At 42.5% G+C, this 25053-nt stretch overlaps 4 protein-coding genes across 9 annotated transcripts; 1 reads left to right on the top strand and 3 right to left on the bottom strand.

The window, feature by feature from the left end:
* Positions 1 to 139: 139 nt before the first annotated feature.
* Positions 140 to 5655, bottom strand: gem (GTP binding protein overexpressed in skeletal muscle). The gene is made up of 4 exons (XM_053887825.1): positions 4468 to 5655; positions 3018 to 3094; positions 2746 to 2950; positions 140 to 2678 (listed from the first exon to the last, which is right to left on the bottom strand). The coding sequence occupies exons 1-4, from the start codon at positions 4811 to 4813 to the stop codon at positions 2404 to 2406; spliced, it is 903 nt and encodes a 300-aa protein (XP_053743800.1). The 5' UTR covers positions 4814 to 5655; the 3' UTR covers positions 140 to 2403.
* A 5955-nt stretch (positions 5656 to 11610) lies between these two features.
* rad54b (RAD54 homolog B) lies at positions 11611 to 22996 on the bottom strand. 6 transcript variants are annotated; one of them, XM_053887452.1, is made up of 16 exons: positions 21581 to 22996; positions 20963 to 21107; positions 20690 to 20885; positions 17000 to 17221; positions 16395 to 16682; positions 15926 to 16088; positions 15633 to 15858; positions 15485 to 15571; positions 15299 to 15419; positions 15055 to 15194; positions 14711 to 14992; positions 14465 to 14628; positions 14138 to 14399; positions 13752 to 13818; positions 12489 to 12686; positions 11614 to 12425 (listed from the first exon to the last, which is right to left on the bottom strand). In XM_053887452.1, the coding sequence occupies exons 2-16, from the start codon at positions 21101 to 21103 to the stop codon at positions 12208 to 12210; spliced, it is 2775 nt and encodes a 924-aa protein (XP_053743427.1). In that variant the 5' UTR covers positions 21104 to 21107; positions 21581 to 22996; the 3' UTR covers positions 11614 to 12207. The 6 variants fall into 6 exon arrangements, with proteins under 6 accessions (XP_053743429.1, XP_053743428.1, XP_053743430.1 ...); XM_053887451.1 differs by having other exon boundaries at positions 11615 to 12425; positions 20963 to 21110; positions 22728 to 22996; XM_053887450.1 differs by having other exon boundaries at positions 11615 to 12425; positions 20963 to 21110; positions 21581 to 21812.
* On the bottom strand, positions 17228 to 19628 carry LOC128771752 (fibrinogen silencer-binding protein). Its single transcript, XM_053887456.1, has 2 exons — positions 18774 to 19628; positions 17228 to 18473 (listed from the first exon to the last, which is right to left on the bottom strand). Exons 1-2 carry the CDS (start codon positions 19301 to 19303, stop codon positions 17918 to 17920), a joined length of 1086 nt encoding a protein of 361 aa, XP_053743431.1. The 5' UTR covers positions 19304 to 19628; the 3' UTR covers positions 17228 to 17917.
* Positions 21898 to 25005, top strand: rnf41l (ring finger protein 41, like). The gene is made up of 7 exons (XM_053887457.1): positions 21898 to 22016; positions 22749 to 22891; positions 23036 to 23165; positions 23499 to 23638; positions 24065 to 24194; positions 24262 to 24382; positions 24610 to 25005. Exons 4-7 carry the CDS (start codon positions 23503 to 23505, stop codon positions 24931 to 24933), a joined length of 711 nt encoding a protein of 236 aa, XP_053743432.1. The 5' UTR covers positions 21898 to 22016; positions 22749 to 22891; positions 23036 to 23165; positions 23499 to 23502; the 3' UTR covers positions 24934 to 25005.
* The last annotated feature ends 48 nt before the right edge of the window (positions 25006 to 25053 follow it).

The following is a 25053-nucleotide window of genomic DNA, read 5'->3' as shown; positions in this document are numbered from 1 at the left end:
ATAGCTTTTTCTGAATTGCAGTGGTCTTTAAACTGACATTGAGCTGCGTCCAAAGGCAAACACTCATAGCTAGCTAAAGGTGACATTGAGTCACACCTACTTTTTTAGATGTTTATACTGTATATCAGTTTGGCTCAACATAAACATAGGAATGGGTATTGTTCTGACCAAATCAAATAATCATTCATCATGAGAACAGGCATTTTTATTTATTTAGTTTTGGCCTGCACAGTAAGACACATGCACGTTTACGACTTCAAATATTTAACAAATGTCTTCTTGGAAGGGAATGTCACAATAAAGCTCAACATTTCGGTAGATACGTGAGTTCTGGTTTGAGGTCCACCATTAGATCCAAGTTCCAACTCATGACCCTTCAAAGTCAAACAGCTACACCAAAAGACAGACGTTCAGAAGCACTGCCGGCGTCAAATATAAAACTTACTATCCCAGCGAGGTACATTGTGTTCTTCACATTCTGATCACAACATTTGAGATGATTTAAGATTGAACCAGAAAGTCATAGAGTCTTACCTCACCGGAGGAGTCAGAAGAGACTGACTCCCAAGATCCTGCAAGCCGGAAGAGTTCTCCGGTCAAACTTTAACCATGCTAACCACTAATGTTTTATTGAATCTAATGATTGTCTACTCACAGGCAGCCAATGAGAGAGAAGGAGAGGGAAAGGCAGGAAGAACAGCACAAGGTTATGAAGCATAAATCGGTCAAGAACTAATAAACACTGAAAGATCCAACCCAGATGTGTCATTATTGTAGCAATAAGAGATGATTATCTGGTACATAGGCTCAGTCCAGGACTCAGGACTTTGACTTGTAGCATGAATCCTGCTGATAAGAGTCAGCAGACAACAGCAAGGCCTTTAAGGTATTGGAAGGTCTAAAGAGCGCCCCACTATTGTAGGGTGTGAGATTTACTAAGATGTGAGCTACACATTTGTGACTGAGTGGAACGTCTCATGTTTCCCATGCTTCGTACCCTGAGCCCATGTTAAAAGAGTTATGATGATGACTCGGCTTTGAGAGAAGCCAATTAGGCCGCCGCATTACTGAGTTGTTCCGACTTGTAGTAGTTCCAGAGCCGACTCGAGAGTGACAGTAATCAATGAGTATCAGATAAAGTCATCATTGCGGGGCTCTTCACACTGTGGACTTTGTCTCGGGTTCCACTGGCCCCTGCTGTGCAGCCTTCCCATGTCCTGTTTCTCCTACTCAGCTTGAGGCGTGACATGGAAACAGCTGAGTTGTGACCCACGAAGAAGCATGTCTTAAAGTAGCCGTCATCAGGTGGACAAGACTCGGGTCGCGAGCTGAACACACCTTATTTCTCTATCAGAACCAAAAATAAGGAGTCATCTGAAGTCAGCTCAGATACAAAGGGATGAACACTAAAGCTTTCATGAACAAGGCGTTACACACGCTTCACAGCCAACAGTAAACATGCAAGTGTTCCTTTTTATTCTACAAGAAAATAGCGGACACTCAGGGTGCACTATGGCCAGTTATCTACGATACTCTCCGGACAACTTGAAGACAAGGCAGAGATTACTGATGATGATTTTTTAGAATACCTCTGGTATTTTACCAGAGCAAGTTGAAGGAGACTGAAGTCAAATGTATTTCAGCCAAAACACCATCAAACATATCTATATGTTTCAATACATATCTACTCCCGGAAGCATATTTTGTCACTTCAACTCCTTCACAGCATGAGAGTGACTCATCTCCTGCTAGCACTGCAGCTGTTGAGCAAGTGTTCTCTTTTGTGTTGCTGCTGAGTCATCCATGTTGTGAATGTCAGTCAGACCCACATGACAGGACAGTCCTCTGCCCATTTATTAAAATCAACAACATCAAAACACTGCCACAGAAGCAAGATTCAAGCAGCTTGTGTAGTTACATAAGTACCGCACTTTGAAAATTTGAAAAAAAAAATATTCGTCTTCCTCCACATTTCTTGTTTAAACATCAGCTGAAAGATGCTGGTGTGACTGACACCTTTTGGTTTGTTTCAGCAGATATTTGTGGGAGAATTTTATTACTTGGCAGCTCCAACTTCATTTCCATGACAAAACCTTGAGCATTCATTCAAGTCTGCTTATGAATCGACTTTTGACAGTTATTGTTTTGTGTACAATTCATTTTCCATTCAAAATATAGTGCACCTAGTTCATTGTGGGGGGTAAAAGGAAATTACAAAACATTTTTTCCCATTTATTTGTGTCTTATGTAATATCAATGTTTTGAATTTTGAAAACCAAACCTGTTTGTAACAAATGGATGCAAAGAAGAAAAAAACAACTACAACAAATGCTATTTTTTCAAGGTAAAAATCTGGCACGGAGAGTTGCAGGTCCATCATTGAATGTTTTCAATCAAAACGTCCTACAGAACAGTGAGGTCATGACAGGACTTGGACTTGACCCAGAATGCAACACACGGGTTGTTCTTCGCCACCATCTTGTCCAAAAAGCGTTTGGCCTTCAGAGGCAGGCTCTCTCTGCGCTTGTTTAATGTGGAATGCCTGCGTCGCTTGCAGGAGTCTCGGCGAAGACGTAGCTGTCTAATAACGCCGTGAAAAGCCTCCCACACGTTGTGCTGCATGGCTGCGGATGTTTCGATGAACTTGCAGTCAAACACAGCGGCACAGGCTCGACCCTCTGGAACCACAACAACCTGTCAGAGCATCACATGCGTGAGGAAACCGGTGAAGAGTCACTTGGTTACCACTCGTGGACACCTCTCTTCGTCGCACCAGGTCACACTTGTTGCCCACCAGGATGATGGGTGTGTGTTGGGCAGGACGCAGGCGGCGCAGGGATATACGTAGCTCGGAGGCACGCAGGAATGAAACACGGTCTGTAATTGAATAAAGCAGCAGGTACGCGTCACCGATCTGGATGCAAGGCTCCTCTGACAAATCGCCGTCCGACTGCAAAGAAGGGAAAAACTTCACCTCAGCATGGAAGAGTTTGACAAGACACAAATGAAATATTCACTTCAACATCCCACGTGTCCACAAGAGTGACGGTTGCCGGCTCGCCATCGACTTCAATCTCCTTCTCACACAGTTCATCTGAAACATAGACACAAGAGAAAAAGGTAGCCACAAAAGGTCAACAGCTATACTTTCAATTTGAAGAGAAAATAAGCAGGAGGAGAGCACCAACAGAACAACAGCTTATTTCTTTCCAAGTACTACCTGAGGCAACAAACAGAACAACGCAAATGCTAGTTCATTTTGACATCATGAACGACAGTATATCTCATTGTCTTATCTATGAATCAATCCTGTACTGAGTTTTTCGGATCCTCAACCTCCTGTCCCGTGGAGCTGGGACAGGCTCAAGCCGCCCACAACCCAGTTAGAGGAGCAAAGTTCCAGGAACAATGAGAAACAATAACACAAGCTTTAATCACCAAAGCATGTTGTGGCGACTCTTTGTGGCATTAGAGATTCACACCTTCGAAGTCATTCAAGCAAATGTTTCAACACCCAAAATCTCTCTTCATGATTCGTAACTGCATTTTATTCTCATTGCCCACTGTCTACAAGATAAATAAGTAATGACCGTTGAACATTGATTTTCCAAACTCAAATGAAGATTGTTTGACACAAGAGCACAAATACCGATCAGTTTAAAAGTCTTTCTGACCGTGTCATTACACTTCTTCATCCGTTTTTTCCCAGAAGGTTTGTGAACGTGTAACTCTCAGTCATTACTCCTCATTCTCGCCCGTTTTCCATTGCTAATGTGGCAGTGGGTATGATCGTTCTGTGGGATATAAACGGAACTTATAACTTTCCAGGAAGTTCTTTCTCCATGTCACTTGCCTCTTCCTGTTGTTATTGAACTGTTGTGAGTGACCGTGGTCGAACGTAAACTTGTTCTGAACATAGAGGGTTGGATTCCATCACTTCCTGCTGCCAAGCCATTGGCCCGAGTAGGCTCGATGTGAACTGAGTATATCATCATGTTCTTGACTTGATGTTTTGGCTTTGGCTTTTGTTTCTGCTCGGGTGGAAATGGTCATGCAGGGTTTCTGCTCTAACCCTGCATGACCATTTCCTCTTGTAGGCCAAACAATTATATATATATATATATATATATATATATATATATATATATATATATATATATATATATATATAGTAAAGGTAAAGGTAAATGTTTGTGTAGCAGGGAGAGAAACTGTGCCTGAGTCTCCAGTCTCCATTGTAGGCAGCAGTCACTCATGTTCTATGGATAGCAAAGTTGCAGTCACTCAAAAGTGACAGACACCCTGGAAAGGTCGCCAGTCAACCGCTGAATTAGAGTCAACACATATCGTCTGTGTTTTGGACGACTCACAACAAGAAAGTTGCAGATTTGACTCCAGCTTGGTTCAGTATGGATGAAATTATTTTACAGAGGATAAACCAAGAGACAATAGAGATTCTGTTCCCACCTCCACACAGCTCACAGTCGTCGCTGTCCATGCTGTCCGCCGCCCCGGAGAAGATGCCAGCGAAGGCTGTCTTGCCGACTCCACTCGCCCCGAGCAGAACGACCCTGTACGGGCTCTCGGGTCCGGCTACCTCTCCGGAAGAAATGACCGAGTCCGAGGACGACCAGCAAGTGCGAGTGCCGTCCAAGTCCCCCGTGGTGCTAGTGCAGGACCTGGAACGGGCAATACAGGCGGGCACCCGTGCCAGGAGCCCGTCCTGCAGCCGGTGGTTTCCGGGGTCGCAGATGCTCCAGCGGTGCAGCTCTGACTGCAGGCGGAGGCTGTGCCGACGGACGCTGGATAGCATCTTCTTCAACTCCCTGCGGTCTTGGATTTAAGGATTAAAAATCAGTTTTACAAAAACTTCACTCAGAAATGGCTCTCTTGATCAAGTTTGTGGATGTGACCACAGGGTCGGTCATCTCTGGAGCGCAGGAGACAAGTCCTCAGTCTGCAACGTAGGCGGGATTTCTCCGCTTTATACAGAGGGAGGGATGCTGAGGAGGGTGCGCGGAGGGGAAGCGAGTGGACGCCAGTGACTATGAGCTGGAGTCAGTTGGGCTAAGAACGAAGAGGTTGGTGACCCCTGACTCAGACATTTGGTTTAATGCTTGAATCAGAGTCAAGTAAAGCGGTTCAGACCAATAGAACATTGGACGACTCTTTCATATTCTCATGACAGACCAGACAGGTTATTTATTTAGTACACCAGCTTAGAGCTGCGGACATCTTTACTCAAATGTGTTTAACAGCGGGGTGCACAGCCACCTACTTTGGAATGATACAAATGTGTAAGATGTGTGGAATAATGAAACAACTACTGGTAACTTGAATCACGCATTCCATCTCTGCTCTGCAGCATTACACACCCAGCTGGATCTGGAATTATGGAGGAGGGCGGATTCAGAGCTGGGCAGAAACAAGTACAATATGATGTCACACTGGGCTGCGCTCCTGTTAACCCAGACTCAGACAGGAGAAAACTGAAGCGGTAACTGTAAAACAGAGCATCATCATGATGAGGGACTCGCTGCATCATGGAGAGGTGGACTTCAACATTTGAGGTGGCTCTGCAGGATATGCTACGGTCATGGTGGTAGGATTCCAAACAAGCTGAATGCGTTTCGCTTGCAAATCCTTTGTGAGACTCTTCATGCTTAATAACACAGGCTGAGGAAGAAGTGCATTTTTTATTGAACTGATGGTTATTTATTAAAGTGAGTTAGCTACTTGTATGTCGCACACCAAGTAAATAGTGTTGCTATAATCTGAATGTTTCTGTCACAATATATATATATATATATATATATATATACTTTAACAAGTTCATTACAATTCATTAATTACACAAAAAAACACTAAAATATTTTAATGGCACATAATTTAATTTAATTGAACAGTTTGCTCTCCAGACAACAGGGAACCTTTGTAAGTGAAGGAGTTCCTGGTCCACTCTGATGCACAAGACACGTGGCAGCTAGGATGATAACAACAGCAACAAACATGGAGGAATCCCTGAACAAAAGCAAACAAAAGCACCTGTTTGCTTTTGTTCAGGGAGGTTTTTCACTACACAATGGCCAGAGTTTCCACTACTCTGAATGGACTTGAAATTCTTATAAAATTGAAATTCTTATACAAAGACATTAAAAGAGCTTTAGTTTAAATAAGCTGATATAAAAACTTAAATATAGCCACCATCCTGATTTATTGTGCTACTGTCAAACTGATGCAAAATAAACAATAGTTTGTTGTTTAAATGTATGTATGGGTCCATCATTACTTTCACTAATATACCAAACTCATTAAAATTGAAAAATGTGGCTTCTTGTGGAAAATTTTCTTATACCATTGAACTGCAAATTATTAATCACAAATTCTCTAGTTAATTCGAATAAATAATCGAATCCCACCCCTTTTAGACAATTTTGTGTTTTCCATGAAAAGTCACACTTTTACCATTTACCGCCATGAGTTGCAAAATGAATAGAAAATATAGTAAAGACATTAACAAGGTTAGAAATAATGATTTGTATTTGAAATTTTTTTTTCCTTCAAACTTTGAAAAGAATCCTCCATTTGCAGCAATTACAGCAGACCTTTGGCATTCTAGCTGTTAATTTGTTGAGGTAATCTGGAGAAATGTCACCCCACGTTTCTAGAAGCCCCTCCCACAAGTTGGATTGGCTGGATGGACACTTCTTGCGTACCACACGGTCAAGCTGCTTCAGTTGTTCAGCGTCCCACAAATGTTCTTCTGTGTGACCCAAACACCTCAAACTTCCATTCATCCGTCCATAACACTTTTTTTCAGATCTTCCTCTGTCCAATGTCTGTTTTATTGCCCATATTACTCTTTTTCTTTTATTGGCCAGTCTCAGATATGGCTTTTTCTTTGCCACTCTGCCCTGAAGACCAGCATCCCGAAGTTGCCTCTTCACTGTGGATGTTGACACTGCCGTTTTGTGGCTACTATTTAATGAAGCTGCCAGTTGAGGACCTGTGAGACGTCTATTTCTCAAACTAGAGATTCGAATGTACTTATCTTCTTGCTCAGTTGTGCAGCGGGGCCTCCCACTTCTGGTTAGAGCCTGTTTGTGCTGTTCTCCGAAGGGAGTAGTACACACCGTTGGCAATTTCTCGCATGGAATAGCCGTTGAATAGACTGTCGAGTTTCACATGAAAGTTCTCTTTTTCTGGCCATTTTGAGCATTTAATCAAGCCCACAAATGTGATGCTCCAGATACCCGACCTGCTGAAAGGGAGGTCAGTTTTATAGCTTCTCTAACCAGCTAAACTGTTTTCAACATCATCCATTAGCCTTCTTATGCAATGAGCAAACACATTGTACCATTAGAACACTGGAGTGAAATGGGCCTATACACCAATGTAGAAATTGTCCAAAAAACAGACATTTGCAGCTAGAATAGTCATTTACCACATTAGCAACATAAAAAGTGTATTTCTGATTAGTTTAAAGTTATCCTCATAAAAAGTGCTTTTCTGTCAAAAGTAAGGAAATTTCTAAGCGACCCCAAACTTTTGAACGGTAGTGTGTGTGTGTGTGTATAATATATATATATATATATATATATATATATATATATATATATATATAAACAAATAGCCAAAACCTGAGCTGCTGATGAGCAACTAAGAAAAATGAATCATGAGACGTTAAATTATGGGATTTTGTTTTTTTCCGTTTGTGGAAGCCTAAACATGTGACAAGTTAATGAAAAGTATTTTAAATTTCCTTCAGTGGCTCTGTGATCATCATATCATATGCACTGTGTTATCTCAGCTGATTTCTCAACGCATTGAACACCATAGTGCACATGAGTCACAAGCTTGACGTAGGATCAAGGCAGCCTTTCGGTTGTTTTATCAGGGATGGACTTGAGCACACCTGGATCGTAGAGTGAGTTTATTGACTGAAACGATCTGGATGAAGAAACAGCACATAAGCAATATGAAAGTTTTATGGAAGTTTCTAGTTTTCATAGATTGTGACAGAAACATTCAGATTATAGCAACACTATTTACTTGGTGTGCAACATACAAGTAGCTAACTCACTTTAATAAATAACCATCAGTTCAATCAAAAATGCACTTCTTCCTCAACCTGTGTTATTAAGCATGAAGGTGTATATATATATATATATATATATATATATATATATATACCCTCCTCAGCATCCCTCCCTCTATATATATATGTAGTAGATGTGGCAACATTAAAGGAAAAAAGTTTGGGAACCGGGGTATCATGTAAGAGACATAAATCAACAGCATTTCGTTCGTAATTGTGGCCTCAGCAGCTGAACTGCTTCAACGGGTTGCCGCCTCATCGACCTGCTGCTTTGTATTAGCGCCTGATCTGATCTGCCTGACAGATGATGGAGCAAAATGAAATCCCTGTTAAGTGCTGGAGCTGCACCAGGGTCAGGCACGGATGGAGGCTGGATACAGGACAGCAGGGTGAACACTAAAGATAGGATGAAGTCATCTCTTGCATTATTCTGATTTAAGCAAATCAAGGGGGAGTCTGCAGAACACTCAACTCTGCCGTTGAGCTCCGCTCCAACATATGAAATCGCTTGTAAACTAGGACAGCACTCCAATTAATCATCATTCTATTAACTTAATACATGTTAAGCATTGCCGAGGCTTCCGGGAGAACAGTGTCAAACATTCCAGAATACTGCATCTGATGTTCAGTGTTGAGGTTGAACCTCCATTTATGTGGAAACCCAAGATAATTTATGCAAAAACATTAGTGTTTTGTTGTGAGAATATGCTTGTGCCTTAAAGAGAACTCAATATCAACATATTACGAATAAACAAACAAACAGGAGGACAAAGTGGCTCGGGTTGTTGCGGAATACCAGTACTGACTGACATGATATTGTGGTGTAAATGGTGGTAGGTCTGTCAGAATCCGTCATCATCTATTTGCAGATGCAAAGGTTTGCTGAAGCCTGTTATGATAGCATTGCAGTTTATCATGTTTCCTTGTTGATTTGAGAGAAAATACACAACATAAATAAAGTTAAAGATCGAGCCCTTATCACTTAAATTGTTGTTAATATCATGATGGGTTGGTTATTGTGACATGTCTAGCCCCTGATAATAGTGATGAGAAAATCTGATTTGACAACCCTCGGTTATAGATTCATATTCTCTCTTCATAACGTTTCAACAAATGAATTCTGTTCATTCTTAACCAAGAGATTCATTCTGTAGATCAAATTAATTATTTTCACAAAGTAAAAATATCCATGAGAGAAAGCTGCCAGCAGTTGATACAGTAATAGACATCAGTGCAACACCACTGTGGATTAAACAGCAACATTAATGTCGGGCTTAGTTTGACTTCCAGATTATAAAATGATCCAAGGATTCATAACAAGCAGCTCAGTTTTACCTCCACTTCAACGGATGTTGCTGATATGAGTCAATGATTCCAAGACAATGAATGAAATGGGACATGGCTGACCCCGGCGAGGGTTGATCACACCGGCTTAAAAAGGCTTACTACCAGTTCATAAACCAGCCTCTTCATGGAGGTTCTCCACAGAGTTCCTGGGGGGACAACACTCAGATTCAGTATCTGCATCAAATGGCTGCATTGTTCATTTTACCCTCAAGAGAAGGAAGTTTGATCATTGACTCTGTACGGCAGGAGGAGACTCAAGTGGTGGAGTGGCAGCACAGCCAGCAAAGCAGCTTTCTAGTAATATCCTGCCAAATTCCACCCGATGAAGCCCAAGCACATGGCCTCAGAGATTGTAACAGGGATCAATAGCACGCTCTGTTGCTTCTCACTCATCAGGCTCGCACGTGTCTCAAATGAAACACCATAGCTCATGGAGGAAATAAAGTCAGGCAGCAGCTTCACAGATGAATTTCAGTCACTTGGCGAAACAACTTCGGCCTGTTTTCCCACACTTGAGGAGTGTTATTCTTCAGCAGACTACCACTGGAGTCAACATGTCTCAGTCGCTCAGTCAGTATTCATTCCTTTAAAAAGGTCATATCAGACATTTTTATACAAAAAAACTTGTGTTTAATTCAAAAGATTGAGTCAAGATCAAAACTAGAGTGTTCCAACAGAGAGTCCACTGAGACTAGAGCATACCGTGAGCTGAATACAGAACATTATTTGTTGTGTTGTAGCCCTGGTCTCAAACACCGGTCTAAGACCAAATTTTTAGGGTCTCAATCTCGAATGCATATTTACTCGTTTTTGTCTTGAACTGGGGGAACTTCTACATCTCTATTCCAAGACAGCTTTTTTTTCACGTGTCGTGCTGCCAATGGGTCAACATGCAATGCTGAAGGCTGCCTTTTTCAACAGAATGGGACGCAAAAGACAACTTTCCCAACGTCAATATATGTCACCAAGGGAGTAAGGATGTACTGCATCCTTCCACCTGGTCCTGGGTCAACCCCTCGTTTTCCTGCCAGCTGGCCGGGCCGTCCTCACAAGACGCCCGAACCACCTCAACTAACGCCACTCAATGGTGAGAGGTAGTGGCTCTACTCCAAGTCTCTCCCCAAAAGACAACTCCTCATCCTATCTCTGAGGGAGACGCCTCGTCAGAGAAAACTCATTTTAGCCACTTGTATGTGGGATCACATTCTTTTGGTCACGACCAAAAGCTCATGACGATCGGTGAGGGTCGGGATAAAGAATAATTGGTAATTAAAGAGCTTTTCCTTTTGGATCAGCTCTCTCTTACACACAATAGCAAGGGAGAGCGACTGCAATACTGCGCCTGCTGCACCGATTCGCTGACCCATCGCCAACTCCCTCCCTGAAGGAAAACTGATATTCCACTAGTCCACTCATATTTTGTGTGATTACCGTATTTAAAAAAACAAAAAAAATTTAGCGGGTGGAAATGGAGAAAATGGTCTTAAAATTCAACCTTTTCTTGAAGGTCATGTAGTTAATAAGAAAAATATCCATTCAACAAGTTGAGGTGTGATTTCATAATGAAAAGATTTCAGTCCCAGTTATTATGCAACAAAGTCATTGAAGAATCTAAAAGTAAAAAAAAAAGACCACTTCTTGTTGCAGTTGCGCAGAAGTGAGAATTCGCGACAGCTACACAACTCCCACGCAGCAGCATCATGATGAGAATGAGCCACTTCTATTCACTAGATCAGTCTGCATTCACAAGACTGGCCGACATTTACAGAGCTGCCAACACATTGGACAATGAAAACAGGAAAGTAATTCAGAAGTGATGGTTATTGCAGAGGAATGACAACCACATTCACTTCATAAACTCTTCATATAATCACAAATAAAGTTACCATGTAGTGTCATACTATTACCCAGCATCAGAATTATGCCACATTTGCTAAAAAATTATTAGCATTAAAAACATTGTCAGCTTTTTTTGTTAGTTTCGATAATTACGAAAACATCACCAGGTGGAAAAGCTTTCATTTGATAATACAAATTACATATTATTGTACTTAATTTAATGTAGCGGTTTTAGATTTTCAATTAATATAATAATGTCACGTAAAAATAATATAATAATACGCAATATATATAATATAATGTAAATGACATACTTAATGAACAGGAAAATTCTTGGCTAGAAAAATACCAGTTGAAATGAAATAACTAAATATGTTAGATGACAAGTCAAACTTGTCAGCATCCTCATACAATATTCATCGTCTGATTTTACAATGCCTCCTATTGATATTCTGCATTACACAAGCAGCATAATGCACGGGAACCTCTGAAACTCAGGGGAGGATTTTACGAGGGTAAAGCAAAAATCTTAAAAAATGAATTCCATTTCGAGTTTCAGAAGTCCTGAGTTGGACCTCTCTGCATGCGAAAAAAAAGTTCTGAGACCGCTCAAATAAGTGTTTAGAGTTTGCTATTTATATTGTGAAAACAAATATAACACTTCAACATGTGTGTCTAACTTCATCTGTCAGGGTTCACATGTGGAGCCTGTGGGAACGAGCACACGAGAGATGGCAAGGACCCATAATGCTTGGCTTGTATTTAAATATGATACGACACGTTAATGTAAGTAACCAATGAGAACATTTATTCAAACAATTTATGAACACATAACAAGTTTGTGTCGTAGTGAAATATAAACTCTGCAACAGGTGTTAACCAAAATGTCGGGGCTTATTATTATGATTATTATTATTGTGAAATTAAACTGTGTGAGAGACGGTGGTCTGGAATGCAAAGGTGATGTGGTCTCGGGCGTGGTCGAGATATGGGTCTGAGAAAGTGAGTGTGTCACCAGAGTAGTGTCGCCACTGCATGAGCTCAGACATGCTCGGGTGCTTGTTTGTGGTCGTGCCACGCCCTACCTGACGACCGAGCTGACACGGCCGACTGGAGACGGGTTCCTCCTCATCCGCAGTCACTAAAAATCAGTAACAAGCTTTGAAGAACGACTCAGCTAACTTGTGGGTGATGTTGAGCTTACCGCTGAGTGAACCGTCCCTGTTGCAGTTGCAGTTCAGTAAGTCATGAGTCAGTGAGGGTGTTTCCTTCAGACTGAAAAGGTCTTGCAGGTCACTCGTGGTAAAGCTGATGTGATCGGAGGCCTTGCCCAAATCCACAACGGTATCGGACAGACCCTGCTTTGCAATTTGTCTCATGAAAATTCTCTCCTCAATGGTCCCTGAAAGAAGAAAAATGAATTGCCAGGTGACTCGTGCCCCACAAGTCATGATTTATATCGTATATACCACGTGTCAAACTGAATCCCAAATTCTATGGTAAACAATTTACCAGCAATTGAATAAATGAAAGGGTTGTGTTCAAAAACAGCAGTTTAGAGTTCAATTAATGAGGTGTGAATTATTTAATCTATCTGCAAAGTTCTACTGTTAAAAAAAAAACAACATGCTGAAGTGGACATAAATAGCCAAAGACCACATCAACTGGCCTAAAGTGAAACGCAGAAACATTGATGAAAGCAAGTTTGTTTTTTTTGTCAGGTGGCCCGAAAACACTTCAAGCCACAGTACACTGTGAGACAGTGAAGAATGACTGTGCAAGAATCATGATATGGGCGCGTTTCCCTTTCTGTGGTGTCAGCAGGACTATTATCACACACCAGGGATCATGGATCAGTTTGCATTTATTAAAATACTTAATAAGAGGTCATGATGCCTTATGCATATCTACGCATAGACCCACTAGCAAGTGAGCAGCATGTTGGTTCCAGACTAACAGAATTACAGTGATGTTGTGGCCACCCTAGACCTTAATCCCATAGAAAATTCATGGGGTGACATTCAAAGTGTTGTTTCTGAGGCAATAAATGCGGAGGAATTGTGGACTGTGGACAAATCTTCCTGGGCCGGAAGACCTATTCACCGATTTGAAGCCGTGAAGTTCTAAAGTAAATATTCAACTTTTTAAAGAAAAAAAAAGTTGAATATTTCTTTAAAAAGTTGAATGTTTTTTCTTTAAAAATTATTCAACTTCTTAATGAAAAATTAAGGGCCGGTTAAATAATAATCATTTTTTGTAATGCAAAGCAAAAAATGCCAAACGCTTCTTCAGATTTTGAACTTGATGTACAACAAATAAAAACTTTATGACTAGTATTATAGGATTTTGAGCATTTAAACCTGCTGGTTTTATTTTGAACACAACAACTGCAAGTCATTATTCATGACTAACGCCTGTAATAACCTGACATTGAGCGCAGGCAAATGTAGCATGCAAGTGCTCTCACCAGCAGTAAGAAGACGATATGTGTGCACTGCCTTTTTCTGTCCGTCCCTCCAAACTCGAGCCATGGCCTGATAACAAGACCAAAGTCAATCTAGTGCAGGGTTGGAGAGTTTTTTCTAGCAGGTTTTTGTTCGAACTGGTCATGAGGTGTCTCAGGGGTTTAATCAGTTGACTGTCACTCTAGTCCTGCTTGTTTGTGCTTTGTGTGTTTTTTTATTTTATTTTATTGACAGCACTTTATTCCGATGTTGGTGGGATCCCCACTGACCATGGCAATAAATTTGATTCTGATTCTTCGTGAGATGGAAAAAAAAACCTGCACCACCCTGGTTTGCCCACCCTGGTCTGGTGAAAATCAATCCAAAAGTGTGTTGGGGTTAACAGCACCTGAAGGTCGTTGGCTGGGTTCCAGTTGATGTCATACAACACCAAGTGAGAGGCACCAATCAAATTCAGGCCAACTCCACCTGCTTTGGAGCTCAGCAGAAAGAGGAAGTACTTGGAATACGGGCTGTTAAAAGCATCAACCAGAAGCTGCCTCTGACTGGTGGGCGTGTGTCCATCCAGTCGAGAGAATGAATAGTTCATGTGTCCACACAGGTCCTGGAGCATGTCAAGTGTTTCTGTGTAGTTGGACACCACCACCACCCTGCAGGATTAGAATTCACGCTAACACCTGCAATTCAATGAGTGGCAAGACTCAAAATCCTTAACCTGTCAGAGGGACTGATGCGTCTGATGGTCTGGAGAAGGTCCCGAAGAACACTGAGTTTTCCAGAGTCCGCCGGGTCCATTCCATCAGAGGTGTATGATTCAGAAAAAAAGTGCACCATGTCTTCTTCGAAGAAGCTCTCATCAGATCCACGGTCAGCTTTCTCCTATAACAGACAATATAAAGATCCACAGCTAATGTTACTTTTAGATTGAACAACATAACATAAGATAGGAGTTTAGTCCGACCTCTGCTGAGGCTCGAAGCAGCGCAGGATGGTTACACAGCTTCTTCAGAGCAGTGATGCAGGTCAAGTGTGTGTGAGTTTGCTGGGGACACGCTCTGAAGGCTCTGTGACTGAGCAGACGTTTGTAAATCTGGAGCTGGAGTGAAGAAGGTTCACAGAACAGTGTCCAGTCCAAACGGGGCGGCAGATATCTGTTATTGATCTCTTGCGTCCTCCTCAGGATGAACATACTGGTGAGTCGAGAGAGCTCAGCTGTCCGCTCTTCTCCTAGCGTTCTGTCATCCTGTGGCAAGACGTGCCATGAGAATTTGAAGCCATCATGAAAAGTGTTTAAAATACTTCTACCTCAGTGCAGGAGGGCTGTCTGGACCTTAGGATGGGCTCCTCATATACTTTTCGATAAGTGGATGTTGAGCCAAGAACACCAGGATTAACAAAGTCAATAATAGCATAGAACTCCTGAAGGTCATTTTGTACAGGTGTGCCTGAAAGATTAAAGGGTATTGAGGGACTTGCAAGCACAGTGCGATGCTTCAGAACAAAATCAACACAAATCAAACAAGTAAAGTGGCTATTTTGCTGCTCATACCAGTGAGAATGACCCTGCGTGTGCAGCTGAGGCTGCTGAGGGCAGATGATGTTTTGACGCTGCTGTTCTTCAGCCTGTGACCTTCATCGCAAATTATTAGACCAAAATCAACATTCTGCACCTGAAAAATCAAAAACCAATGATGAGCAAACAAATTTAAAACACAGAGATGCGGGTAGAACGAACCTGCTCGAGGCAGCGAAGCAGCATCTCGTAGCTGATCACAAGAACGCTGTGGTGCCGAGACAACAAGAACTGCTCCACCCTGTGATCCTGCAGTCAAGGATTAATAGCTAGAAGAGTAAGACATTCCATCCCAGACCCCGTCCCTCACCTGATCCACTGTAAAAACACTAATCCTCTCTCGACCCAGCCACTTGTTGAACTCCATGCCCCAGTTCTGCACAAGACTTCCAGGAGTGACCACGAGGACACGTTTGACAATTGCTCTCCCACCGTACGGTCCCTGCTTAAGAAGTGTCCAAGACAGCGAGACACTCTGGAGGGTCTTTCCAAGGCCCATTTCATCCGCCAAAATGGCACCGTAGCGACCGTCAGCTCTGTAGATACAAGCACAAATGTTAAATTCATGTAACTTCTAGGCTCACTTTTAAACACAAGGATCACCTCATGCCCATGACACATTCATATAAAAAGACTAATCCTTCTCTCTGATGAGGTCGCAGGTGAACAGTTAGATGGGGATCCACTACGACATCGACCACAGGAAGACCTGACTTGTTATTAGACCACTGGTGGTTGTGGGATGGACGAGGCATCACCAGAGCACCTGGAAAATAGCAAACCATGTCAGAAGACATCATGAGAACATTACAAACAAAACCTTTCTTTAGTGGTTAAACATTCTATGATCATGCTGCGTTCTCATTCGATCAAATCCTATAACAATCTTCAGCTTTTATGCAACTTCTACATTAACACTATGAATTAAATAATGACTCAGTCATTCTTATAATAAGCAGATTAAAATTAACAAATGTTTAAAGGGTCATTAAAGAAATACACAGAGAGCTGATACTTGGAGCAAAGAAACAAACAGGGGTTCAAATTGGCTTCCATTAATTATTAAGAATACCTGGAACATTAGGGTTATGACGAGGCTGACACGTCCGCTTCTCCTCTTTGTTAGATATTTTAGCTTCTCCGGCCAGTAGAGGGGGGCAAAATGGTTTGTATCTCTGAGAAGTAAGCTTGACTTGGCTCGGAAGAGCTTCCTCTGTCTCCACTGGGCAGTCTTGGAAACAACAGCCCTTGGCGTAGTCCTCCTTTGTGATGAGCCCCAACACTTCAACCTCTTTCCCACCGATCATAAGGGTCTCGCCCTCACTCAGGGAGAGCAACTGCAACACCTTGTAGCCACTTCCTAGAGATATGGAACCATGGGTGTGATGATAAAAGATATTTGAAAATCAAACCATAATAAACAGTTATGTAGGTCATTTGCTTGGTGAGGGTTCAAGTCGGGAGTGAATCATTTTTCCGGTTTTGGATGCATATCTTTTGCCAACTCTGGAAGTTTGTTAAGCACTCTTCTCGACTTTAATCCAATGTCACTCGTCCTGTGTGTAAGGCATCGGTCAACTTCTCAGTCAGTAGGCAATGACCATAAATTCTGACTTGAATTAGTGAACCTTAACAGTAAATGAAAAACGAAATCAAAAATGGAAATGATGTTCTCACCCCGTCCAATGTCTTTCCCCTTCATGTCCTTCAAAGTTGCTGTATGTCCCCTTGTCACTAGGACAGCGTCCCCCTCCCAACGCTTGTGTTTCCTAGTGCTTGCCTTACACCAAAGAACGCTGAAATAACGTGCATCTTCACTACTGCCACGGGAAGGAGAATCCAAGTCTGTTACAGACTGTGCTGGGCTTTGACGGATCGTCTCTGGAGTCCTCAGTGATCCTGGAAACAAATAAGCAAACGGTGGAGAAATACTGACGCACCATCACCAATAGAGGTCGCTGTTGTATTACAAGCAACCTTATTCACACGTCAAAAAAAACTGACCAACGGAGCAAACAGAGAAAACAATTTGTCCTATTTCTCAGTGGCAAAGTCGAGAACTGACCATTTGAATGTAACTAACATAGCCAGTCGGCTTTTTTTTTTTTAAAACATTTAGCCTAATGAGGCACAGCAAGGTCAGATAAATGGTGATCTGAATCATCCCTCTGTGGACATGGTCAATTTGGAGAAAAAAACAACTGGTCACCAGAAGTGTTAAAGCTCATTTAATTACTGTTTAGTTCTGCTCAATTTCATCTTTGATTCTGTAACAAGCATGCCATCCCACAAGTGCTGTTGTGATACTTTGTAATCTGATTTGCAGAGGTTGATTCAATTTGACAGATTTTAAGGCGATCAACACCTTTTCCGGATTCATAAACAGGCACCATAAAGAAAGACACTTAAACGTATATGTACCATATACTCCCTAGTAAATACAGACACTAATGTACCATTTGCACAGTGTTCATTTAAGATGAATTCAAAATGTTCTCCATTGTGAGGCACTATGTTTTCAACAATGAGGACAATCCAACTGCTCCTCAGTCATATTTCTGTCCACAGTGATACTCCTCCATTGGCATCAGCCGGTTAAAGTGGTATTGGCAGTCCATGTCGAAGTCTGGCAGCCCTCAGTTTTTCAACTCTGATCTTGGCCTTCAAAAGTTCCTCCTCAAGTTCCTGCTTCCTCTTCTGCCCCTCCCTCTTCTCATCCAGATACACAGCAACTTTCCTGTGATTGGCAAGCACCAGCTCATGCTCCTCTCTGACTAGGTGAAGAGGACGCACTCCGCCATAGTCATGGCGACCGTAGAAGTCATTGTGATAGAAGTTCGGATGGAAAGGCAGCGGCGAGGCAGAGAGGGCTATGTTGACAGAAGACGAGGTGGGTGACGGAGATGCTTTATAATTGTGTACACTGTCTAAGTCTTGCTCCTGCTCTGACAAGTGGTGTACTTCCAAAGCTGGTCCTGCTTGTGCAGGTAGGTCTGGGGGCGGTTTGACATCTTCATCTGTGTCCAGCTGGACAACATCTTGAGGAATGTTTGGTGCAACATCAGCTGCTGTTGCGTAGTCCTGCAGCCCGACAACAGATGAGCTGCTGCCAGGGGGCTCAATGGCTGAAATGTGTCTATTACACATCATTCTGAAAATAAAAGTGGAACACAGTTCTAGTTAATGAATTATGAATCTAACAAACCAGTAGATCACTTTGTGATGATTCAAATGTAATTATCATTTTGCTAATTGTAAAGGGATCACCTCATCCAAAATAGTTTGGGAGTAGGACAGAAAGATTGTAAAATGGATTCAATTCTTTTCCAAAAATATCGACTTAAAACGTTTTTTTCTATTAAACAAACTTGTATAAACAATACAATACAATCAATAAAAACTGGTTTCATGCGTTGTCACTTCTGTCAACACACTAAAAAAATATTATTACTTGCTGAGTGCCAGGTCTTTTTCGTGCATGGGCACATGGTGAAACAGGTGAGGGATCATCTCCATAATTCTGCGGGTAGGTTCGGAGATGCTGCCTCGATACTCTGGTTGGGCGTGTCTCCTTTGCATCATTTCCTGCTTGGCAGATTCCTTTAGCCTTTTGTAGAGGGTCCTGAGGCCCTGGGCTGTGCGGTAGGGTCTGTCCCCTCCTAGTGTGTTGTACTGCTCGGCCACAGTGTCCCAGCACTTGTTCTTGTCCACAATGACAGCATGTTTGTTGGTGTGGTCCTCTAGGATGCGGATGTGGGGTCGGACAAGCTTCAACAGATCCAGCTTCTCAGAGAGGGTGAAGTTAGAGGAGCGAGCCTTACCCACCATGTTGGATAGAAATGCAGAGCTGGGTTCCATTTTAAAGCATAGCATTCGCTCAGACTTAGTCAGGCCTAAAGCAGTCTCTGTCCAGCAGCCAGGTCTAGTTAATGTCTCTCCTTCTGCTCCAGGTCTTCGGTATCTCATCTGACATATATGCATCCACTACAGTTCTCATTTGAATATCAGATGAACCTAACAAACATGAAACCACACTTCTCCTTGGTCTGCTCTCAGCTTCTTTGCCAAACAAAAACAGGCGGTGGAGCGCTCAAGAATCAGGCTTAACTAGGCCAGCCTCGTTAAGGCCCCCGCCTACTGCAGAGGGCTTTAGATGAATTCCTCCCAGCTTTAGGCTGACGTAGTTAAGCGGCTTAAACCCAGCCCGCCCTACTTTCAGCTCGGCCTCTGTAAAACCCAAGCCAAGCACTGCGTTCACAGTGCAACACAGGCACGAGCTTTTGTCCGAAACGTGACAAACATGAGTAAATCGTGACATACAAACGTCTTGGAGGTGACGATCGTCAGACCTCCGAAACAGCGCCATGGTCCCGGCTTAACTTAAGGAGGGGCGGGGCTTCGCGGGACCGCGCTGCGCGTCGCAGCCACCTGGAGTCTGTTGACAACGTTGGACACCGCGAAGGAGCTGCGACGCGTTACAAACCACGATGGTTAAAAGACACGGCGTTACAGCGCAGCCGCATTCTTTGGGGATTTTTTTTTTGAAGATACGCGCAGAGCGAAGGCGAGGTCTATCGTGGAACCGCCTCGTTAATTTACATAATTCTGGACCTCCAGTCACCAGCCGGGCTTAACACTCCCTACCCCTCATGTCTTTCTCTCACTACTGTCCTTTTTTCCCCTGATTAAAACACCTCTCTCACTGCTTCAATCACAATGAGCCGCAATGACAAAACAGGATGTCCAACAAAGAAAAGCCACACAGAGGAACACTACAGGCATCAACATAGGGCTCATATTGCTCAGGAACCACTGCCTATTGCCATCATCTTAAGTGAATGGGCAAGTAAAGCCCTTTGGGTGTTGGAATAGCATGTATAGTGCTCTGTATCAGGAGTAAATATGGAATACATTGAACGTCAATTATTCTTTTTTTCTTGTCAAACAAATAGGTATTAAGAACAAACGTTTCATTATTATTCAAGGTAGCCTGAACTAAAATTAAAATAATAAATATAGACGGTTTTCACACTGGACATAAAAAAAAAACAAAGCAGTCGGATCTTTTTCATTGTGTAAGCTTTGTTTACCTGCCGAGTGCAACTTCTTGGAACTGCTGGCTATATTTCCATTTATGACTTGGAAACTACTGTCTGTATTTTTATGTCATGCATTATTGCAAAGTTGTTCACTGATGTATTCTGCGTTTTGAGTGCTGTCACAATCTATCTAAACAGCAGAATTGTTGTCTCCTCCCATGACAATGAAAAAGTAAACATTGTGGTCACATTCACATCTCTCCACCTCTGTAAGGCATGGTTTAGTCCTTTGGGTATGAGCAAGAGTGTAACAGCGCCAAAAATGTACCTTCATCAGTGCTGACATTCCTCTGTTGAGGTAGAAGATCAACCTCTGGATGATCGATCACCGCCACACTTTCTTTTCTTTCTGTGGCACCAAGGACCCGAGCCAATACTTTGGACATGGCAGGCACAGTTGTTGAACCTTTGTGTTGGATGTTGTCTTTGCAGGACAATGATAATGCTGGTTGACTGTTTTGAACCTTAAATACAGGAAATGTGACATAAATATGAAGCTCTGCGCCATAGTACAATTGAGCAAACGTGTGTGACATGGTACCTTAGTCGGTGCTGTCCTTGGCTCTGGTTTAACAGGTATACTTGACTCTGTCGAGGGACACGAACGTGCACCAGGTGGCACGAATCGAGGCTTTTTCCAAGCATTGCCTGTCAGCTGACTGGGTGCTGCTGAACGCCTCATAACTCTACTAATTTGGAGACAAACACAAATGACAATCAATTCAACTATCGGAAGGACTGTTCCAGTAGTGAAAAGAATATGCAAGAGGGTAGAGGTTTTTTTATGACAAAAATGAGCTAAGCAACATTTCCAGGTTTCAGTATTACTCAGGTATCTTTTGAAAGGGAAATGGCCGCTGTACTTACAGTGTAGCTGCACTTTAAGCAGTAACGGTAAGAAGTCAAAAACTCAACTATTAACATCTTATACGTTGAGATCAACACATTGGACTTTATCTAAAGAGTATTAATAACACATCGTTGCAATACTTTTTAGTGATCTTCGCTAAGTTAGGTTTTACAGAGTGGAAAAAAACAAACGTTTGCCAGCATATTCGCGGAACGACCCGCGTAAAAAACACATCCAAACAGCATCGGGAAAGGTACAAATACTGCACAAGTTGAAACACATTTTAGAATTGAAAGTTCGTCACCGGACCTTGTGCCGTTTTGTCGTGTTGCTTTTCTCCCGCTGAATGAGGGGAAGAGCAAGATTGGCTGAAACCCCGGAAGAAGAAGCGGAAATGTAAAATTGGCCCTACAAACCTTTTTGTTTTAAATGTATAATTACAATTGTATGTATTTTATTATTATTTATTTATATATATTCCGCATCAGATTGCTGAGCGGTGTCGATAAAACTCAATGTCCAATAGGGTGTTTTTTTTTTTTTTTAAATCACCAGTGACGATTTCCACACTCGTCTGTAGGCAATTTGTAGTTTCTCGCTGCTCACAAGCAACTTGGACTGACGAAGTGAAGCAGAAGGTTCCGGAATTCGAGGGAACACGTCCTGAAAGGAGAGAGACATCCGCCCCCATCTTGAGTTGCCACAGCAGCTGCCAGTGCCAGCGATTGGGACTGCTGTCTCTCAGGTTCCGGCACTGAAACTAATGATAAACAGACACTAGACACCTACAGCTTTAACTGTCGTTAACAGAAAGTTTATTCCCACAAACGAGTCTCTTCTAATTAATTTTCCGAGTCGTGGAACGATCCCAATGAACGTAACTACGAGGGTTTATTGAATAAAACACGACTTTCTTAAATGGTGACTATGCGTAAAATAGCTTTGTATCAGAACATTTGCAGTTGAACAGCCAGGGAATGTTAACCAACGCTATGGGGATGAAACCACATCGGTGCAAATGAACTAGGATGTCACATATTAATGTACGTTTTGGAATTAAAAAAGACCACGTCTAACTTGTTCTCCAAACGCGTGTTGAATGGAATCATTAGTTCATAGTTATATTGTATTCTGAACCTTTTTAGGTCTTGTGTCTGAGCATAGACTATGCAATAAAGTTTACGATTAAAGCTTTCTGTGTCCGTTAAATAATCAAAGAAGTCGGGAACTAAGACTTCAGGATTGCTGGCGGCGAATGTTAGTGTGAAGGAGCAAACCCCAAATGTAAAGATGTTCATTTAACTTGGAATAAAACAAGATTGATATAAGTAAGCTTCACTTAGTAAGACTGTAAATTACTGTAAGTGAGACAGTTATTGTGTAAATATGGATTTGGTCCATTTGGAAAATAAGCGTTACACTCTGTCTTGGTGTTCAAACGGAATTCTGCGTTTACCTGATCTCATCCGCCTTACAGCTGTCCTCTACTGTCACCAAGGAAACGAGCTCGAAAAGAAACACTCAATTTTAAGGGGAGGACGTTTGGAAAGACCAGGCCCCCTTCGTGGACTGAAGGCTTCGGAAGCACTTGGAGATCGGGAGGAAAAGTTCGCCGGTCAGGTGCGTTGGCGTTTGATCTGTGAGGAATTGAAGAACTTTCACTGACATTTGTCTTCGCTAGTATTAGGATGGGGTACGAGCTCGACAGGTTCCTGGGTTACGTAAACGAGGGTCTCCTTTGCTGTGTGTGTGGGGATGTCTTAGAGCGCCCCCTGCAGGCACCCTGTGAACACGCCTACTGCGGCTCGTGCATCAACCGCTGGCTTCTCCATCACAGCACTTGTCCAGAGGACAGACAGCCGCTGGAACCGAGTCGGCTGAAACCCTTGTACAGGTCTGTGGATTTTCGTCTTAAACCCAGACAAAAAAAAAATACATAGACTCACTTTGGGCCTGAAGTCTCAATGGAAATGTTTGATGAAAAAGCAAGCCAAATGGACACATTTATATCTAGTTTAGAATGAACCTTGCTGTTCGATTCTTCACTCAGTTTGATAAACATGAAGACCGTTGATGGTGAGGGACCCACCCAGACACTTTTTCATGACAACCACGAACTGGATCACATCAGAGGACGAGTACTTTTCTCAGGACCTTTGGTCTACCTATAAAGCTGACTATGATTTTAGTTGCCCTTCAATGACTGTGTTTGTGTGCACAATCACAGGTACATGCGCAATGACCTGAACCGTCTGCAGATCCGCTGTGCCAATGCAAGACAGGGATGTGAGGCTGTCTGTTCCCTGGAGGGTCTGCCTGCGCATGAGGACCATTGCCAGTATGCCTATGTCTCCTGCACAAACTCAGGTTTGTACCGTAGATTACACATTTGTCAAACCCAGTCTTGAGGTATGTGATTATTACTATTTGAAAGCATACTAGATGCAGTTGAAACGTGGCTTTGTTGCCATGGCTCCAGTACAAACAATGTGTGCACCTTTCACTTTATAACTGCTATGCAAGATCAACTTCATCATTCTGTCCTTGGCAGGTGGAAAGTTCACATGCTACCGGTGTGGTAGGTGCAGTGTGTGTGCATGCAGTGCCGGTTCGTCTCAGAGTGCACAGGCTTTTTTTTTTTAATACTGTTGTTTGTTTATTGTTAATCAAGCCAACATATTTTTGTGGTGATTCAATATAATATTTGTTTAAGTGAAGTGGCCTCCTATGTCTTCCTTTTAATGGCTAATAAACGACCGGGAGAGCTTTGAATTTATTTTCTTGTGTTCTCAGGTTGTCTCCTTCAGGTGGAGAGAAGAGATTTAGAGGCTCACCTGTCTGAGTGTGGAAGCACCACCAGCCCCAACCAACGCTCACAACATAACTGTTTACTCGAGTTGCAATCTGAAATTGAAACACTGAGGTGGGTTGGTGTGGGACTAGTCCTCATGACCTGCCATGTCTTGATTATTACAAGATGCTTCTTGCAGGTATGAGATGCTGACTGAGGTGCAGAATGTGAGACTGATGATGGAATCCCAGCAGAACTCTGAGAGGAGATATTTGGCTCAAAATGAGCGGCAGCTGAAGGCTGCAGTGGACGAGTTGAAGGTAGTTTGATGTTTGCATTTTCAAGTCGATTCGGCAAATTAACTTTCACAGTGAAGACCTCTTTAACTTAATAGCTAAAGTTTCCAAACCATGTGTAAAACCGCCATTGATGACCTCCAAAGACTAGTAAAAAAAAAACACATCTTTAGGTCTGCTCACAAGGCGCAAGAGGAATAGCTGGTAAGAAGGACAGGCCATGGACATATTTTGATCTCTTCTCTCTGCAGGGTCAGTTGTTCACCCTGACATGCGACATCCGAACACTATCAGCCGAGGTTTCATTGAGCCGACGGTTTGCAAGGGCCCATCTAGACGCTGCAAAACTGCCACATCTCCTCACAGACGCTGTGCAGACCCTGTCCGTTGGGGACCAGACGGACGGATCCCTGCCTACGAAAGAGCAGCTTGGAAAAAGGTTGGACAAACTGCTGATAAGAATCGACAAGGTGGAGACGTCTCTTCGCACACTAATAAGCGACAAGGCTAGTGATACATGCTTCGGTCATAATTTGTCTACCAAGTCTCTTGGGGGAGCCGCCCACGCAGTTTGATGTCTGACTGCATTAAACTATAAAAACTGTGAGTTCTTCTTAGTTGGAAAAAAATTAAACTAGAAAAAATGGTTCAATGAAAGAATGCGAGTCTTAGTTCTTTGTTGAGTCTGTGCAATT

Source organism: Synchiropus splendidus, chromosome 15, assembly GCF_027744825.2.
Source record: "Synchiropus splendidus isolate RoL2022-P1 chromosome 15, RoL_Sspl_1.0, whole genome shotgun sequence".
NCBI classification, from domain to species: Eukaryota; Metazoa; Chordata; class Actinopteri; order Syngnathiformes; family Callionymidae; genus Synchiropus; species Synchiropus splendidus.
This window is presented reverse-complemented; position numbering and strand designations above follow the sequence as displayed.

Excerpts from the sequence above, each read along its gene's own strand:
- gem (XM_053887825.1), bottom strand. The coding sequence starts at position 4,813 with ATGCTATCCAGCGTCCGTCGGCACAGCCTCCGCCTGCAGTCAGAGCTG. Across the intron at positions 2,951-3,017 it reads TGGACACGTGGGATGTTGAA|TCGGACGGCGATTTGTCAGA; the intron begins GTGAATATTTCA and ends CCTTCTTTGCAG. Across the intron at positions 2,679-2,745 it reads AAGAGAGGTGTCCACGAGTG|AGGGTCGAGCCTGTGCCGCT; the intron begins GTAACCAAGTGA and ends TTGTGGTTCCAG.
- LOC128771752 (XM_053887456.1), bottom strand. The coding sequence starts at position 19,303 with ATGCATATATGTCAGATGAGATACCGAAGACCTGGAGCAGAAGGAGAG. Across the intron at positions 18,474-18,773 it reads AAAGACCTGGCACTCAGCAA|AATGATGTGTAATAGACACA; the intron begins GTAATAATATTT and ends TTTTATTTTCAG.
- rad54b (XM_053887452.1), bottom strand. The coding sequence starts at position 21,103 with ATGAGGCGTTCAGCAGCACCCAGTCAGCTGACAGGCAATGCTTGGAAA. Across the intron at positions 14,400-14,464 it reads CGCATCAGTCCCTCTGACAG|GGTGGTGGTGGTGTCCAACT; the intron begins GTTAAGGATTTT and ends CTAATCCTGCAG. Across the intron at positions 13,819-14,137 it reads ACCCAGCCAACGACCTTCAG|GCCATGGCTCGAGTTTGGAG; the intron begins GTGCTGTTAACC and ends TCTTGTTATCAG.
- rnf41l (XM_053887457.1), top strand. The coding sequence starts at position 23,503 with ATGCGCAATGACCTGAACCGTCTGCAGATCCGCTGTGCCAATGCAAGA. Across the intron at positions 23,639-24,064 it reads TGTCTCCTGCACAAACTCAG|GTTGTCTCCTTCAGGTGGAG; the intron begins GTTTGTACCGTA and ends TTGTGTTCTCAG. Across the intron at positions 24,195-24,261 it reads TCTGAAATTGAAACACTGAG|GTATGAGATGCTGACTGAGG; the intron begins GTGGGTTGGTGT and ends TGCTTCTTGCAG.